Source organism: Vigna unguiculata, chromosome 7, assembly GCF_004118075.2.
Source record: "Vigna unguiculata cultivar IT97K-499-35 chromosome 7, ASM411807v1, whole genome shotgun sequence".
Classification (NCBI taxonomy): domain Eukaryota; kingdom Viridiplantae; phylum Streptophyta; class Magnoliopsida; order Fabales; family Fabaceae; genus Vigna; species Vigna unguiculata.
This window is the reverse complement of record NC_040285.1, coordinates 3710369-3729918: the sequence shown is the minus strand read 5'-3', so window position 1 is coordinate 3729918 and position 19550 is coordinate 3710369. Positions and strand designations below refer to the sequence as shown.

Genomic DNA, 19550 nt, shown 5'->3' with positions numbered 1-19550 from the left:
AAGACAGTAGAACTATTTTTAATAAAAACTAGATATTAAAAGGAAATGATTGAATGAAAAATACTATATATAGTTACTTACTTAAATTACATATACACAAAAATATAATTACTTTAATTTAAAACAACTTTTAATATCTTATCACAACGACTGAAAAACAAAAGTTAGAAAACACAATGAATTTAAATCGAACAAATATTTCTATAGTAACTAAAAGAGGGGAAATAATATATATATATATATATATATATATATATATGTAAGAATTAAAAATATATTTAAATCAATAATATAGTATACCTTATATATAGAAATAAAAGTGTGAAAAATAATCTTAATAAATGTTCCTGTAAATTCAAGTCTCCTTTAGTTAAAATTAAAATCACACCCCACACAAATTTGTATAAAAACATATTTACAAATCAACTTCAAATATATATTAATTTGCTTTTTCAATTTTTTAAATTAAATTAAACACAGTTGTAGTGTAACGTTAGAAGTTTAGACGAAGATGCATTTTGCCGCCTTTATCCAATTTCAGTTTGATTTCAAATTAGTGAGTGCAGAGATCAGAGAAAAACCCCTTTCTTCCACCTCTCTCTCTTTCCATGGCTCCTCAATTCGTCTTCCCTCGCGCGCTGGAAGACCTGGAACACGAAGCGCTCGAAGACGATAACAGACTCTGCGTTCAGAACCCTGTCGATGTCGCTTCCTTCGTCTCCTCCAAACTCGAAGAGTTCGTCAAAGGTAATCCAATCAATCTCACTCTTCCGATTCTTCTCCATCATTCTCAAATTCAAATTTCAACGTTTTCTTTCAGGTGTGTCGTTTGATCTCTCCGACAGGGAGATTCTGTGCATCGAGGAGCAGGACGTGTTCGACCGCGTCTACTCCTTGGTTCGCGCCTTCCTCATTCTCTCCCCTTCCTCCAAGCTCAGCCTCCTCGAAACTCTCCGCTCCAACCTCGCCGTCCTCCTCCCCAACGTCGATTCCCTCTCCAGAGCCTCCAACGACCACGTCCACATCGCCTCGCACCGCAACGCTTTCAAAATATACTCCTTCTTCCTCCTCTCCATTCTTCTCGCTCTACACTCCAACACCTCCAAGGTTCGTTCCCTCTCACGTTTCAAATGCTCCATTTCGTTTCGCAGCAAGACGGACGAATGGATTATTATTCCTTCTAGGAAATTCCTCAATCGCGGAAATGACACTTAGATTTGGAGTAAATTACGTCCGTCTCTCCTTCAGATGTAGGGTTTTCAAACAATTAAGGGACTGATTGATGTAATGTTTGAGAAGTCTTGAGGTGTTGTCTTTAAACAGCTAAGGTAGTTAGGGTGGGAATAGAAAACAGATGGGAATTGCATGCGAACTGAGAAAAAACAGGGATGTCACTATAATTTACTCTTGAATATATATTTCATGGCTCAAAGTATGTATCGTTTAGGGACAATTTTTGTATCTGTGTCTGTGTGTGTGTATGAAGGATTAGGGTGTGTTTTCGTAAATACTCGTAGAAGAGAAAAACAAGACTAAAAGGAAATAAATTATTTTATAAAGTAAAATTGGCCAATTTACAAGTTTAAAAATAAAGATTTAGAGAGACTATATGATAGTTTTTCCAAGCATACCCTAGTTTGATTTTTGCTCAAGTGTGCTGTATTGTTGTATCTGGTTTCAGGCTGTCGCTCCAAGTGCTAGGAAGAAACATGCTGTGAATTCATGGAATTGGGAGGCACAGAGAGCTCGGATACTCAACCTCATAGCCAATTCTTTGGAGATAAACCTTGAATTGATTTTCAGTTCGCCGGACCTGGATGAAAACTACTTGTCTTTTATTACAAAGTGAGTGGTTTGTGTTTTTTCTCATTTTGTTAACCGTTGGGAATGCACAATCACTTGCTCTCTGGCAATGGAATTCTCAAAGCCGTAAAAAATTCTTTTTTAAAAGCAAGTGGATGTTATTAATGTAAGCTGACCTTATTCCTAGAAGCAGTATTTTGACAAGCTTTCTGAACTGACGCTCTCTTGTTGTAGAAATGCTTTCTCTATGTTTGAGGATGCGGCGCTCTTAAAAGATTCCGATGTGAAAGAGGCCCTGTGCCGTATAATTGGAGCCTGCTCTACTAGGTATCGTTATACCGCTCAGTCGTGTGCATCCATCGTGCACCTGGTTCACAAGTATGATTTTGTGGTCACGCACTTGGCTGATGCAGTTGCTGGTGCTGAGAAGAAGTATGGAGATGGAAGCCTCGCTATGGCCCTTGTTAGGGAGATTGGAAGGACTAATCCCAAAGATTACGTGAAAGACACCGCTGGGGCTGAAAATGTGGGTCGTTTTCTGGTCGAGCTTGCTGACCGCATGCCAAAATTGATTTCGACTAACATTGGCATTCTTGTCCCTCACTTTGGTGGAGAGTCCTATAAGATACGGAACGCACTTGTTGCGGTGATGGGGAAGCTAATAGCCAAGGCATTTAAAGATGTTGATGTTAGTGAAGCAAGTTCAAAGTCCATTCGTTTGCGTACCAAACAAGCTATGTTGGACATCTTGCTTGAGCGTTGTAGAGATGTTTCTGCCTATACCAGAAGTCGAGTTCTTCAGGTGTGGGCTGAGTTATGTGAAGAGCACTCTATTTCAATTGGCATGTGGAATGAGGTTGCAGAAGTTGCTGCTGGAAGGTTGGAGGACAAGAGTGCAATGGTCAGAAAATCTGCTCTGAATCTGTTGATCATGATGTTGCAGCACAACCCTTTTGGTCCTCAGCTTCGAGTAGCCTCCTTTGAAGCAACCTTAGATCAGTACAAAATGAAGTTGAAAGAGCTTGAGCCTTCAGAAGGAGCAGAACCCTCCTCTGATGCTGATAATTTTAATGGTGATGGAGAAGTGGTTAATTCAAATTGTGAAACTGTTGTGAAGGGGCAGCAACAAGACAGTTTAACTGATAGTTGCTTGTCCCAGTCGGAAGATGCAATCGCTTTGCAGAACAGTAGTGTGCCGGATGTTGGGAACTTGGAACAGACTAGGGCATTGATTGCATCTCTTGAGGCTGGATTGCGGTTCTCTAAATGCATAGGAGCCACAATGCCAACCCTTGTCCAATTGATGGCTTCATCTTCTGCCACTGACGTTGAGAACACAATTCTCTTATTGATGAGATGTAAGCAGTTTCAGATTGACAGCTCCGAGGAATGTCTCCGAAAGATGTTACCACTTGTAAGTCCTTGCTTCTTTTATTATGAAATGTTGTGTCGCAATCACAGTCTCGTTGTGGTTGTTGAAATAGGGGGAAAAATCATAGGCAAATGCGATTGCAACTGCGGTTGCAGTTGCAGATCACAATCTCAAATATTGGGATAGTTTTATTACATTATTTCTATGTGTTATGGGCTATGTACTATTTTATTTGTATGAAACCCTTGATTTTTACAAAATTAATTCTTTATTTCTGTCATCTGCTCCATTTGTAGATATTTTCTCAGGATAAATCCATCTTTGAAGCAGTGGAGAGCGCTTTCCATACAATATACATCAGGAAAAGTCCAATCGAAACTGCCAATAACCTTTTGAGTCTTGCCGCTGATTCCAATATAGGAGATCTAGCAGCCCTTGAGTGCATAGTTGGCGCCCTAGTCTCTAAGGGTGATATATCTTCCAGCACGGTATGTTTTCATGCACCTTCTTGAGTAGTATGTTTGCTACATAAACTATTTGAATGCCTCCAGATTAGACTCCAGAACTATGTATTATTCCCCAAATATTGAAGGAAGGCTTTCTTTTTCAGTTCATGTATGTGTTCACAAATTTAAACATAATTTGGGACGACAATGAGTTTGACTTCATTTCCATGTTTGCATATCATTTGACGATAACCACTGCCCTTAAATAAGTATAAATAAGTTTTGAAGTCTCATGTAGGAGTGCATTGTAGTTTCCTTCTATTTCTCCCACCGACAAGAATTATTGTTGCCTGTATACCAAATTTGGTTCTCGCTACTGATTGATTTCCTCATCTCGTCATTGCTACTGTAGATATCAGCATTATGGGATTTCTTTTGCTTCAATATTGGTGGAACCACGGCAGAGCAGAGCCGTAGTGCTTTATCAATCCTCTGCATGGTTGCAAAGAAGTCACCTGGTGTGCTTGGCTCACACTTACAGGACATAATAGATATTGGGTTCGGTCGTTGGTCCAAAGTTGATCCTTTGCTAGCAAGGACAGCTTGTCTTGCTATTCAAAGACTGTCTGAAGAAGACAAGAAAAAACTGTTGGCTAGTAGTAGTGTTCGAATATTTGGTATTTTAGAAAGTTTAATCACTGGTTTTTGGCTTCCGGCAAATATTTGGTTTGCTGCTGCTGACAAAGCCATAGCTGCCATCTATGCCATTCACCCTACCCCAGAAACCATAGCTGTTGATATGATAAAAAAATCTCTCAGTTCTGTCTGTAATGATGGTGGTGTTAATGAGCAGAGTGACGTTGACACAGTTAGCGGCAGTGTGCCTCTCACAGTTGAAGTAGCAAAACTTAGCAGATGTTTATTTATAGTAAGTCATATTGCCATGAATCAACTGGTATATATAGAGTCCTGTGCCCGTAAAATTCAGAAGCAGAAGCTTGCTAAAGAGAAAAAGGACAGTGAGAATCAGAACCAAGACTGTAATGACACAGTGTCAGCTGCTACACAGAAGGTGCAATCAATGTTTCTGTCTTACTTTCTTGCCGTCCTTGATTGCTTCAACTATCAGTCATCAACTCATTTAAGTCTGGCTTGTTAATCTGTTGCAGGATAATGATATAAATGCAGAGTTAGGATTTACTGCCTCTGAGGATGCAGCACTTGATGCTTTGTTTGAAAAAGCAGAGAAAGAAATAATATCTGGTGGTTCAAATGAAAAGAATTTGATTGGTGTCTGTGCAACATTTTTGTCAAAGCTTTGTAGAAATTTTGGACTAATGCAGAAGGTGATTGCCTTAATTTACTTCTAGAGATTTAAGCTGTCTTTACATTTTATAGTCATTATTTGGTAGCTTTTTTATATTCTACCAAATTAAATGCCTATATATGGAAGCCAGCGGTTATTGTGGAAATGTGAAAATAGACTATATTTTTAAAATTATTTAATCCTGAGCCTTGAATAAAATTTTAAACATCATAAAGCAGATGCATCGTTGCTGACGTAACTTCCATTTATTCAGTATCCAGAATTACAGGCATCTGCAATGCTTGCTTTGTGTCGATTGATGATAATTGATGCAGATTTTTGGTGAGTTCCTTGTTAAATATTTACCTCTTATCTCTCATACTTATTCCTGATTATTTACGGAGTGAAAATAAAGTGAATTGTTTTCAGTGATGCAAATCTCCAACTCCTTTTTACGGTTGTGGAAAGCGCACATTCGGAAACTGTCCGTTCTAATTGCACAATAGCATTGGGAGATTTAGCAGTACGGTTTCCCAATCTTTTAGAACCATGGACAGAAAACATGTATTCCCGCCTAAAGGATCCCTGTATATCTGTTAGGAAGAATGCTGTATTGGTACTTTCACATCTCATACTAAATGACATGATGAAGGTAGAAGTCGCTCAAATTATTTCTTTTTTCAGTTTGTGCAGTGATTTAGTTTAGACACTGATGCAATAATTTCTTGATCAGGTGAAAGGGTACATCAATGAAATGGCTGTAAGATTAGAAGATGAAGATGAGAGAATTTCAAACCTAGCTAAGCTGTTTTTTATTGAACTTTCCAAGAAAGGTTTTGACTTGTATTATGAGTTTTCTTGTGTAGAAAAGTATCTACTATTATTTGATATTTGAATGTTTAAGGGCAGAAAGTTGTTTGATATTGTTTTCTGGATTTTTACAGGAAACAATCCAATATATAACTTACTTCCGGATATACTAAGCAAATTATCTCAGCAAAATCTGAGCAAAGATTCTTTCTGCAACATCATGCAATTTTTAATTACTTCCATAAAAAAGGTATGTTTTATCACAATACTGAAATTGCTCTATATTTTATTCTGATTGCTATGCTCACTTTGTTTTCATTAACTACTCCAGGATAGACAAATGGAAGCTCTGGTGGAAAAGCTATGCCATCGGTTTAGTGGTGTTACAGGTATATCTTCTTATTCTTTGAAGCTTTTTAAATACTGAACACAACCAGTTCAGTCTAATAGTTTCACCAGTTTATGCCAAAAATTGTCTAAATGAGTTCTTTATAGTGTATCCCTATATAGTTATTACTTTTTTTCATCCAGAACCACTTGCTTTCGTCAGCTTGAAATTCTGATTAGCATGGTAGTTTGTCTGTGCTTTTAAACGATTACCGCCTGTTTGCTTTTACGTATTGCGTTAATGGTAAAAGCCAAGTGGAAACGAACTAAGTAGCAATTCTAGCTTCTCTGCAAGGGGGATACAATTTGACGCGATGGGATATCAAACATCCACTAAGATTGTGCATATCTTATATCTTACAAATACTAATATGATTCAGACTATTCTGATAAAATGTTTTCCAACTTTATTTAGGATGCGCAAAACATTTCCTGATTTCACGTTTGTTTAGCCAATGAGTTAAAACATGAATTTTTAAACTGCCCGCCCATTCAATTTTATTCTTGTAATTGTGAAGGGTTTTGAATAATTTACAAAACTAAGAGAAGTTAGTTATTTGTAGTTTATTGCCGATTGTGATCGTGAGTTTATTTCTCTGCAGATGTCCGACAATGGGAATATATATCTTATTGTCTCTCTCAGTTATCATTTACGGAAAAAGGGATGAAAAAACTCATAGAGTTATTTAAGTCATATGAGCATGTCTTGTCAGAGGATTCTGTTATGGACCACTTCAGGAACATACTGAACAAGGTAAATATTTTTCTGCTCGTGCTGTCATGCATACTTTATGTAAGAATGGCTGAGGTTTTTCTTTTTATATAATTTAATTGAGTTCAGGGCAAGAAGTTTGCGAAGGTTGAACTTAAAGCTTGCATTGAAGAGTTTGAGGATAAACTGAATAAGTTTCACTCGGATAGAAAGGAACAGGAAGTTACTGCTCGAAATGCCGAAATCCATCAACGGAAGATTGACAGTATGGAGGGTTTTACTGTGGCTACAAAGTCTGAGGATTACTTGGAGTCTAATTCTGCTTCAGGTTAAATTTTAAACTAAATAATGTCCTGGTGTTCTACTTTCTGTTGTTTTCCTTATGACGTCGTATATTTATTGATGTACATTATGTGATGGTAATGAACTATTCAAAGCCCATGAAGGCTCATTGTTAAATGTTGTCCTACTCCTATTCTGATATGATCAATCTTTACAGAATGATGGTATGGAATGATGTATTAATAATATATTGGTAATGTCAATCCCCTGACAAGTTGGCTAAAAGGATGAACATTTAAGCATAACTACGCCATATGATTTTACTAGATAAGCAATTGTCTGCTCTGGAAAAATTCTGATTCTTAAAACATTAACGTAGCTTCTTGGTTTGGATGAACTTTTAGTGAATGTTATGCGTATGATTTTTTTAATCTTGATTTTTGTGCCAGATGAAACAGAAGGTGAAGTAATTGATGGTTGCGCGGAAGAGGCAACGTTTCCAGCAAATGGGAAATCAGAATCTAAACATGTGCCAGAAGAACATTCTGGTGCTTCGAGTGAGTTGACAGAGTCAGATCAAGGGGATACTGAAATCCAATCTTCCCAGGTTAAGACGAGAGGTTAGTTTAAAAACAGCTTTTGCTAATCAGCTGGATTCTGTTGTTATTGTTATTGTTATTGTTATTGTTATAATTACAAGAGGTTGCTGATTATAGGCGTTCGTCGGTCCAAAATTAGTAAAAGCAGTGTTAAAGATGAAAAGGCCGATGATATCTCTGTCACCCGAAGAAATACTCGGTCAAGGAGGTATATCTTATGCTTCTCTAGCTTGTATAACTTGAATTAAGTAAGAAAACAAAGAATTATTTTATTGATATCAATCACATCAATTATATTTTTATCATCTCTGTTTGTAATAACCAAATCCTTTAAAAAGGGAAATCAAGATTTGCTGAAATGAATAGAAAAATTCTATGGATATTTCTTTCCTAATTACTATGGAATATTGAAAATATTTTTATCTTAATAATATGCTATTTTCAACGATATATTTATGTGATAAGATAACTGCTAGCATTTCTGATCTTGCACGTTATGTCCCGTAAATGGATTGAATTGGTTCACTTTTTTGCCAATTTAGTTTTTAAAACCAAAAATTGTTTGTCTGAATCCTGTTGATTATTTTTATTTAGTGTAATTATGCAAATAGATGCAGTGTTGATTGGCTGTGGTGCGAATGTCACCTGTATGCTAATCGGTTGTCTTTGACCTCTATTTATTGATCTACCTATTTATAGTAGAACTCCATAAAAGACCTGTGGAAAATGTTTTTGCACGGCATCTAATTTGGGTCGTTTTGCATTGTATTGTGCAATTATATAGTTTAGTTGATATGGTAAAACACATAACACTAGTTAAAATTGAATTCTAATATGAAATCTGAAACACAAATGTGACATCAATATCTAACCCGTTTCTTCATTACTATTTCGGGCCACTTAGTCCTCTTGTCTAGTATGTTGCCTTGTCGTTCCTTACTAACTTCAAGTTATTACCCATGTCTCTCCTTTTCCTCTATTCATAAAGAACTGGCAGTTACATATTTCATTCAAATCCATCGTGATTTTAATTTCTCAAGCAAGAGTTGCAATTACTCACATCCATGATTTCTCAAGACAATGGACATCGATTTTTTGCTTCCCCAATATACATATTAACAAAACATTCTGGAGGCACCGACATGTGATTGGATTTCAGTAAATATGTGAATGAAAAACGTGGTTGAGAGAGGACTCTTCCAAAGATGGTCACACCCAAGTTTCTAGTACATGTTATAAATTGCACCAATGTCAATATTAGTGACAAAAATTTTACTGTAAAGCCTTGGTAAAGATTGCATATTAGTGTTCTTTTCACGATTTGCATAAGTGAGTCAAAGATGGAAATCTATTTTAAGTTTTCAAACTCTTCACCGCTGGCATAATTTTAGTGATTTTCCTTCTTTATCTTCGTCATCTAATATAACCTTATTTCACGAGTTCAGTACATCTATAGTTTTATCTTGATTCACGAAATCTATAGTGAATTAATATAGCTTATCTGCACATTTTTATTGGACAACCATGTTATTGAATGTATTTATGAAATTTTCCAATTGTCTCTTCTATGATTTGGTGGAATAACCTTTTTATCAACTTTAATGAACTTGGTCAGTTGGCCCTTTCACCTGCCACCAAAATGAGCTGAAGTTGCTCCGGTAATCCTAATAACTCTGGAGCTGGTAGTTTGAGTGGGCTCCTAACTTTGTCAATAAAGTAAATGGTGGATGTTCTTTGGACAGGAGTGCATATTAGTAGAATAATGTTTGTGTGAATAGCTAGTACACAAATAGTGCAAGTTCACTAAATAGCTCTATGGAAATATCACAGTGAATCCGTTGTTTATCCATTAACTTTGTCCCTCGCTGCAGGTAGATACTGAGGCACCTTTGGATGAGAAGAAACACTTTTGAGTATTACGTGGGATTTGTAGTTATTGACAAATAGCTAACTTTATGTCAATGGAATCTGGAAGACCTACTCTGCCAGCTGCCAATATATGACTGCATTTTCAAGGTTTGGATACATCATGCTTAACAGATTCTAGAAGATGCAACTATTGTTGCAATTGGCAAATTTGTAGAATACCCAAAAGAATGACGTATTGTGTATACTGTATTACGATATCAATTTAAAGTGTGGATGACGGAGTGTGGTAATTTAAGGGGTTTGATCCCTAAAATATATCATTTTAGGGAAGTGTAGTTTGTAAAACTGCAGATTTGTAACATATCAGTTTATCCTAAGAGGCATGATTGGAAATATGTGAATTTGGATTCCTGCAGAATTATTTTACGTTGTTTATCTGCTGTACTTTTATAAAACATATTGATTATTACTAATTTTAACGTTTTAAAATATATTAAAAACATATTTAAAATATTAATACAGTGTATTTTTAATTTTCGAACAACATAAAAAATCTAGAAGAAAATGTGGATTCGAAATATGCACTCCTAACCATTTATATTTTTTGCTTAAAGGTTGCATTATGATTAACAAAGAAAGTAAAAGCTTGTAGCAACTTATTAGCTCCTTGATAAAAAAAATTATTCATTTTAATTCGAAATGAGTCAATGAATTTTTGACTCAATTTTTTTTTTCACTTTTCAACATAAACTACGGAAATTAAAAATATTTCAATACATTAGTTTTATTGTTATACTAACAATCTTGACAAAGAACATGTAGACACTTAATTAAGAACTATTTTTTTTTTCTTGTTAAATCAAAGTTTGTCTTTTGCAAATTATATATAAAATACTGGTTTATAGTGCATCACAAGCAAACCTATTATTGATCTATTTAGTTTGAGAACATAATTTTATATTTTAAATTTGGTTTAATATTCTTCTTTTTAGGAAATAAATTTGGAAAATTGAATTTGTTTTTTAAAATAAATTGAAAGTAAATGCAATTCTTTGTTTACAAAGTTAAAAAAATTGAAGAATAGTAATGCTTACAAGTATTTGTTAATGAATACCTTTTTGGTATTAAACTAATTGTATCATATGATGTTAAATTGGTGTTGTTTTATTTATAAAAGCTCTCACATTTTTTCTGAGAAAAACCTTATTTGTGCAATACGAATATATGATCTAGTTTATTACTGCAATCCAAAATAACAAATGATTTATTTTAATGATATTTTGAAAAATATAACTAGGACAAAAGGTTATCTCAAAGCCGGTGTGATATGGGTTGATTGGTGAATATACTTTTAGGACCTATTCGTTATGAAGGATTTCAAGGGGACGGGTGGATATATACTTTTTGGCAAACTATGATGATTACATTGCCAAGAGTTTGTGGAACGATGAGGTAAGAAACAAAATCTATTTTATTTTCATGTTGAATTCTTTTTAATAAATTATATTCTAATTATTTAATGTTATGACGTGATCCATGTTGGCTTGGCAGAATCGTTAAGAATAATTATTGTGTTTTTGAAGTATTGGCAGTGTGTAACTCTGTCACAATTTTATTTTTAGAGGGTGTCAGGATAAATGTAAAGAGGAAAAATTATTTACACTGTATTTAATCTCAACTCCTAAACAACGTGAAACTTACCAAATGTACTGAAATATTGGTTAAAGAAAATTGTAAGAAAAATTTTATATAAACAAGACAAAGTAAAAAATATGACAAATGATATATCCTAATATTTTAATTTTTCATTACATAAAGTATACTAAAATAAATAAGCAACAAGTAAGAAAAACGTATATGCTTTTAGGTTAAGAAAGAGATGAAAAATATTAGTTAAAAAATGACTTATTAATCACTTAACACATTTAGTCTTTTTATTGTCATTGTACTTTTTTTTCATCATGTTTTTATAAATACTAATTGACGTGATTAATTTTAATTCATATCCTAAGATTTGGCCAAGCAAAAGGAATGATGAAACCAAAAAATAGAAATTATCTTAGCCAAATAGTCTAAAACTTGATAATTTTTTTTGTAACAGTAGGAAGAAAGAGTAAACCAGTAAAAATAAAAATAAACTCACTTTAATAAAGGAGATAAAAAAAAGTTACACCAAATAATTTAGATTGAGACCCTAACCATGTCCATTTGTAATAAGTTTGAGACCTTTAAAAAGTGCAAGGTGTCAAATTTTTTGAGACATTGGAGTTAAAAGAAACTAATCAGGTAAAAGAAAACAATCACATAGAGGATATAGTGACCAAAAACACTAACAACACTAAAAAAAAATTAGGGTTCAAATACTACGTTCTATGCCACCATAGAACTCAATTGACAGAATTACACAATAATAAGGTATTTTCATTATACAATTTGTATTGTAAAATTGCTTAGTCTAAACAAAAGAGAAATTTCATTTTAGCCGTATTTTCTTTTTTTTTTTTTTGAAAATTTTAGTAGAAGTGTTACATGGATAATTAACTCAAATTCCACCACTTCTCTGTTTGATCTTCAGAGTTGAGCGCAGACATGCTGAGGACACTAGTTCTGAAGCGCACCGTCGCTCTCACTCGCCACCACTCGCATTCCGTCTTCCTCCGCCGATTCTCGGCGGCGCCGGAACCCGCATCCTCCGCCGATGCAGAAACCCGCAAGTACGCGGGCTACGCGGCGCTGCTCCTCTTCTGCGGTGCCGCCACCTATTACACCTTCCCCCTGCCGGACGATGCAAAGCACAAGAAGGCGCAGATCTTCCGGTACGCGCCGCTGCCGGAGGACTTGCACACAGTGTCGAACTGGAGCGGGACGCACGAGGTGCAGACGCGCAACTTCTTCCAGCCGGAGAACGTGGAGCAGCTGGAGAGCGTGGTGAGGGAGGCGAACGAGAAGAGGACCCGAATACGGCCGGTCGGGTCGGGGCTGTCGCCGAACGGGATCGGGCTGTCGAGGGCCGGAATGGTGAACTTGGCGCTGATGGATGGGATATTGGAAGTGGACAAGCAGAGGAAGACTGTGAGGGTGCAGGCCGGGATCAGAGTGCAGGGACTCGTGGATGGACTCAAGGACCATGGCCTTACCTTGCAGAATTTTGCTTCCATTAGGGAGCAACAAATTGGTGGCATTATTCAGGTTCTTCTTTTATTATCTTTAGCAACTTTTCGGAGATCGGCTCTGAGACCAAATTAAGAATATAAACTCAAATTGAGATAGTATCATAGATAGTTTGTTGTTGGACCTATCAAAGCAATTGCTATCATTAGTAATAGTATCTTACATAGCTTAATGATGAAGTTCTGACATCAATACATATGCTGGATCACATTTATCTTACAAATTAGTTTTAGAAAGTTGAGTTAAGTCGAATTGTGAGATGGTATCAGAAATTTATCCTATAAACTTCATACTCAAATATATAAAATGTTGGCGGTGAGGAGGTGCATTAGAAACATCGATTCAGTAGTTTTATGGCCAAATTATAGTACATAAATAGGAATAATCTTCACCCTATAAGCCAATTTTGTTGAACTGAGTTAGATGCAATTCCATCATATTCCAAGATAACCCATATCAGATTTTCCTAAGAAAAATGGTGTACCAAAATATACCCTACCACATTTTTCCCCATAGGCCAAATTTAGTATGTGATTCTTACGTATTTGTCGTGCCGTGTATTATGCAAGAGGTGATTAAAATGGGTATCAGAGTTTTCTGCCTGGTTTAGTTTTTCTGTTTGGGGTCGCTTAATACTAGACCACCTTGTCATCTTCCATATAAAGTAAAATGCTTTGCATTCATGTTTTAGGTTGGTGCACATGGCACCGGTGCAAAGTTGCCTCCTATTGATGAACAAGTGATTGCCATGAAATTGGTCACCCCTGCCAAAGGAACTATAGAAATATCAAAAGATAAAGATCCTGAGCTGTTTTATCTTGCTCGATGTGGTCTTGGAGGACTTGGAGTTGTGGCTGAAGTCACCCTTCAGTGTGTTGATCGACAGGAGCTTGTGGAGCACACATTTGTCTCAACCATGAAGGAGATAAAGAGAAATCACAAGTAATTATTTTTGGTGTTTATTTATTTATTTTTTTCATTTTTGGTACATCAATCAAATAACGGATATGTTGAATTTTATCATTACCACGTTAGTTACGCTATCTTTCTGTAACATGGAACTAAGATCTAAAAGTTGCTTTACTCCGAACAATAATAAAAATGATAATGAGAGAAAATCTCTTGGTTTGTCCTCCATAAATTATAGTGTCATCATATTAATTCTTTAAAGATTTTTGTCACTAAATTAGTTCCAGAAAAATCTAAAATGCTACACACTATAGTGGTGACATAAAAGGACAGATTTATAACTATTTGTGCAATCTTTGAAGGACTAATTTATTTACAAAAAATCTCAGAATTATTGATGTGATGAAAGCTAATTTGGGATGACCAATGTAATGTTTATTTTAATAAGAACAAAAGAGTGACTCGGTGTTAAGGATCTGCCTCCAAGGATTTTGATTGTTAGCCCTTTTCTATCTTATGCAGGAAATTGCTGTCTGATAATAAGCATGTGAAGTACCTTTATATCCCTTACACCGACACTGTTGTGGTTGTGCGATGCAATCCTGTTTCAAAGTGGAAAGGTCCTCCCAAGTTTAAACCACAATATACTCAAGATGAAGCCATACAGCATGTGCGTGACCTTTACCGGGAGTCCCTCCAGAAATATGGGTACAATTACACCTTCACTTTTGATTGTAAGATTAATCAATTGATTTTGGTTTGTTGGATGTACTGGAGTAGCCATTGCAAGAAAGTGTTGCTGGGTCTTTTTTCACCTAATAAAAGCCACCAGACGCTGTTACATGGCATTTCTTATTTTTGTCTCTTGAATATGATTTAAATTTACATTCAGAGGTAGAAGTAGAAGATTGAAGGAATTACCAATGATTTAGAACTGTTTCCATTTTGTAGGCCTGTGAATTTCCTACTAATTATTGTAATTTAGTAAGGCACGGAGTGATAAATGTTAATGTATTTTGCATATTGATCTGAGTTGTTGAAAAATTGCTGTGATCTAATTGGTATTCTTGTGATTTTGATACCGTTTTAATCACTTTTTCTATTAATAGCTTGCTGCCAAACACTTCTGTTTTCATTTTATATTTGCCGTGTGAAATTGGTGCTATATTGTGATCTTTTCTATTTCAAGATGTGCATAAGTTTTTGTTATTTTATACAGAGCAGAAGGATCTAGGGGTAAATCAGCAGAAGAACAAAATATAGATGAGCTTTCTTTCACAGAATTAAGAGATAAACTAATTGCCCTGGATCCTCTCAATAAAAAGCACATCATCAGCATCAATCAAGCTGAGGCCGAGTTTTGGCGAAAGTCAGAAGGCTACAGGGTTGGATGGAGTGATGAAATATTGGGCTTTGATTGTGGAGGCCAACAGTGGGTGTCGGAGACATGTTTCCCTGCTGGAAAACTAGCTAATCCAAGCATGAAAGACCTTGAATACATTGAAGAGCTGAAGCAACTTATAGAGAATGAAGAGATACCTGCACCTGCTCCAATTGAGCAGCGTTGGACAGCGAGCAGTAGGAGTCCCTTGAGTCCTGCTTCAAGCCCTTCTGAGGATGATATATTTTCTTGGGTAACAAATCTCTTTCCTGGATAATTGTTTCATACAGATAGTTCCAAATTCTTTAGATGGGTGAACTTGTATTACTTGGTCATATGAAGTGATCATAGCTCCATGTTTATCACGATGATTCTACATCCTTTCTTTTCATGTTTTGTATAATGAAACTTTTGGCGGTGTATTTGGGATTTTAATAATTTTAGCAACTTTTAGAGAAAAGATGAAATGAGGTTTTTTAAATGAAAGACTTCAGCTTCTCTAGATATGTATTTTTGGTGTGGAGAACGAGAATTTATTTTTCTGAAAATATAGTATAGTTTACTTGAGTTTGTCAAGTGCCCACAGTAATGTCATTCATAATCTTTAATTTTAAGTTTATGAATTTATTGGCTGCAAATCTCACCTTACTAAGTTACTTTTGTGAGGTTGAGTTAAATTAAAATTTCACTTTCCTAAAATGATAACAAAATCATTCGGATCCTATTCTAGTCAAATTTGTTGGGTCTTGTGTTATGTGCAATCAGGTTTTCCCTTGCTCCACACTCGAGATGTCTAGTTCTAAGCGTAAGAGGATGTGTTGGATATCCTACAATGACTAGATATATTGCGAATTATAATACATAGAATGATACAAACCTCATATTACTAAATCAGGTTTACGAGGTTGTTATGCTTAAATTTCACTTTCTTAATTAATTGTAATCTAACATAACCCCGTGGTTCCTTCCATGAATTTCAACATTGTGATGCCGTTCGAAAGATTGTATTGACTGTTAATAGTTTTTATGTTGTTTCAGGTGGGTATAATCATGTACCTCCCTACCATGGATGCTCGGCAGAGGAAGGATATAACAGAAGAATTCTTTCATTATAGGCATTTGACTCAGGCGAAATTATGGGATCGTTACTCTGCATTTGAACACTGGGCTAAGATTGAGGTAATCTTCTCAGCATAATAAATAATGAAAAGTGATCGAACATGGTATTTGGACATGATTACCCTTAATAATTTGATATTTGTCCTCAATCATTATCATTGAACCTAGGCTGATAGAAAGGTCTCTCACCACCACCCAACCCACCCACCTCCCCTCTTCCCTCTCAACATACACATGAACATTGGTCATATTTGTTTCGGTTGTTACTGAACTGTAAATTGAACAACCTAATTCTTGAAAGCTTTGGTGCAAAGGTACATCCAGCTGATAATCACCAAATTTATCATTTGGAAAATGAAAGGGAAGTGTTTAAACACTGAAGTCTACTTAATTTTTGTGCATATTATCTGTATCTAGGTTCCAAAGGATAAGGAGGAACTTGCTGCTCTCCAAGCAAGGCTAAGAAAGAGGTTTCCTGTGGATTCATACAATAAAGCAAGAAAGGAACTGGACCCCAATAGGATCCTTTCAAATAACATGTTGGAAAAGCTCTTCGCGCAATCAGACACCATATAAATTCTGGGTTGGTTATTTGTCTAATTTCTCCATATTTTTTACGTTGATTAAACATTCAACCTTGAGTTCTTGTCTGCAGTCACATGTTGGAACTTCGAGATGCAAAATATCTGGTGCACAATATGGATTATTATGCCTATTCTGCCTGCCAGATGCATTAGACTCGGAAGCTTAAAGAATTGTGGTGTATGTACATATAGAGGAACTGGATTGAGCTTTTCGTTCTTACTAATCTCATCTGAAAGAGGAAGCATAAAGAAAGGGTGATGGGGGGAACTGGGGGAAAAAAAATATTTTGATATATTTGTATGAGTGGCTGCCTGATAAGGATGAATCATGTCCATCATACTTCATTTTTTTGCTTTCAATTGTTATGCCACATCATGTTTGAGATTTTTAAAAACATTTTTCTTGTCATGATAAATATCGGATGCAAGATCTTCCGAAAGAAACCGAAGGCAAAGAAGAAAAAGCAGCAATGGTTGTTAGAAAAGTGCAGTAATAATGGGGATTGCTCCAATTGGTGTCTATATTTTTTTCCTCGAGATATTGGTACCTTAACGAGGTATCAAACATATACTGTTTATTAACTTAGTGCTCTCAAACATATTTTTATGTCACTCATCAAGGGTTATGGTATGTTTGAAAGGAAAAAAAAAACAACAAAAAGAACCCAAAAACCATAGGTTTCTGTGCCAAGATTGGATTTTACTTTTTCTAGCTTCCTATATTTATTTCTACACCCAGTTGTCTTGATACAGTTGAAAGATCAGAGGGCTAAAGCCCAACAATCAACAAAAGAAAGGCTAAAAGTATAAACCAGTGCACAAGATATAGAATAAGCAATATATTTGAAATGGCAGAAAATAGATGAAAACGATAGGTGAACCCTGATATCTCTAAACATATGTATTATTTATCATAATATAAAAGAATATTATTAAAACAATAACTAAATATTAAAAGAATCATTACTAAATTCATAATATATATATATATATATATATATAAACGAAAGTAAGTCTCTTGGTCGGTTTCTTTCTTAATCAAAACTTGTAATCCTGTGAATTTCATTAATCCTATATCAGAAGTACATTAGAAAGAAAATTGTATTCCTAACTTTTTTCAAGACAAAATAGGTTTTTGTAATTTTGTTAATAAAAAAATTCAAAATAATCATACTTATCTGGATAAAAAAAAATAGTTTATACATGGATATGTACTAGTTGTTTATCACTATTAATGTTACTCAAATAAATAGATAGTTTGTTTATTATATTTTTAGAAGTAAAGGAAGGTGGTCCAATTTGCACAATAAGTTAAACTCCACATATGTAACAAAGTAAATTATTTATATACAAAAAAATAACTGTTTTGAAATCTGAGCCGATTGACCCAAACAAAGTTATTTTTAATATAAAAGAGTTCAAATATATTAAAAGACATTTAAAATGAGAAAATTTATTATTTTTGTGAAATTTTGACCACTTCTAACCCACAACTCCAGTCATTCTTAAATTAATATATCACATCACTAAAAAAATTATAATAAATAATTAAAGGGTTATTTAAATAATAAATTAGAAGTGAGTTAAAAAAAAAAGGTCAAAATATTTTTTTTTTTCGAAACACATTAACGTTGTCTTTATTTAATTACATGGGACAAGTGAATATTTGAATCTTTGTTCCATGAAATACAAAATTGTATCTCTACTTCACTTGTTGGATATAAATTGATTTTGGTTATTAATACTAGTACATGTTTATGTATAAAAAAAGTATTTTTTCTTAAATTCTTCCTTTATTTATGTATCAGAAAATAAATTCTGTACTTCTATACCGTAGTCATATACATTAAACATAGTACATGGAAATTCTTAGTTTAATAGTTGAATGTCATAAATATTAGATATGAACAAGAGGATTACCTTGAAAAACGTAAGGGTTTTTACTTAAATTCACTATTAATAATTTTAATGACCTGAAATATAAATTTTATATTATTTATATGATAAATGCTTCATTTCTTAATACAAATTTCTAATTTGAGTTATATCAACCAAAGTCTTAAAAAGTATAAAAAAGAATTTTCCTTACTTTTATTCTTGCCTTTAACGTATTTAAAAAGGTGAACTTTATTATATAACAGAAGTTAACTTTAAAGAAAAAAAAAAAAAGCTTTTTATGTATGAAAAAGTATATCTTAAAAGGAGAAACTTCTTGAATAAAAGTTTTATTTTGTATAATTAAAAAACATTTATATACCAGCATATATCTTATATTTTAAAAGCTTTAAAGTGGACCTTAAAGAATTATGGATTTGTATAAAAAGTTAAGGCATGTGATTGAGTTTTATTTCTACTTTATGGATATGTTTTATTTCAAAGTGTTGTCAATTTTCGTCATGTGTATGATAAGGAGGTTTAGATTTTTTTTTTCATGTATATTTTATTTATTTTTTCATTAATCTAAAATTTACTTCACTTGTTCTTCTTATCTTATCTTGAGTTATTTCTTTTTGTGTTCTTGTTAGTATTGAAAGTCCCAATATATTATTTAAAAAGATAATGATATTTTGACATATTTTTAATTCATCATCAAAATCATTTTTTAATTATTTATTTTAATTTGTTTAATGATGTGATATGATAATTTAAGAGTGATTGAATAGTGAATTAAAAATGGATAAAAAAAATTAATCAAAATATCATTATACTATCTGAAAAGTTATTGTAAGAGACTTATGTAACACAATGTAAATAAATCTTTAAAAGTAATTAATGTTCAACCATATCCTAAGATGCATTT

General features: G+C 34.2%; 2 protein-coding genes across 2 annotated transcripts; both read left to right on the top strand.

Annotated features, from left to right (window-relative positions):
- The first annotated feature begins 529 nt into the window (after positions 1–529).
- On the top strand, positions 530–9996 carry LOC114189679 (condensin complex subunit 1). Its single transcript, XM_028078312.1, has 17 exons — positions 530–747; positions 821–1107; positions 1682–1845; positions 2038–3217; positions 3472–3663; positions 4034–4693; positions 4791–4967; positions 5202–5269; positions 5357–5579; positions 5661–5760; positions 5872–5987; positions 6069–6126; positions 6727–6878; positions 6966–7164; positions 7568–7738; positions 7835–7925; positions 9589–9996. Exons 1-17 carry the CDS (start codon positions 609–611, stop codon positions 9590–9592), a joined length of 3981 nt encoding a protein of 1326 aa, XP_027934113.1. The 5' UTR covers positions 530–608; the 3' UTR covers positions 9593–9996.
- A 1927-nt stretch (positions 9997–11923) lies between these two features.
- Positions 11924–17440, top strand: LOC114191879 (L-galactono-1,4-lactone dehydrogenase, mitochondrial). Its single transcript, XM_028081324.1, has 8 exons — positions 11924–12001; positions 12162–12775; positions 13449–13699; positions 14189–14374; positions 14886–15300; positions 16086–16226; positions 16584–16749; positions 16822–17440. Exons 2-7 carry the CDS (start codon positions 12176–12178, stop codon positions 16740–16742), a joined length of 1752 nt encoding a protein of 583 aa, XP_027937125.1. The 5' UTR covers positions 11924–12001; positions 12162–12175; the 3' UTR covers positions 16743–16749; positions 16822–17440.
- The last annotated feature ends 2110 nt before the right edge of the window (positions 17441–19550 follow it).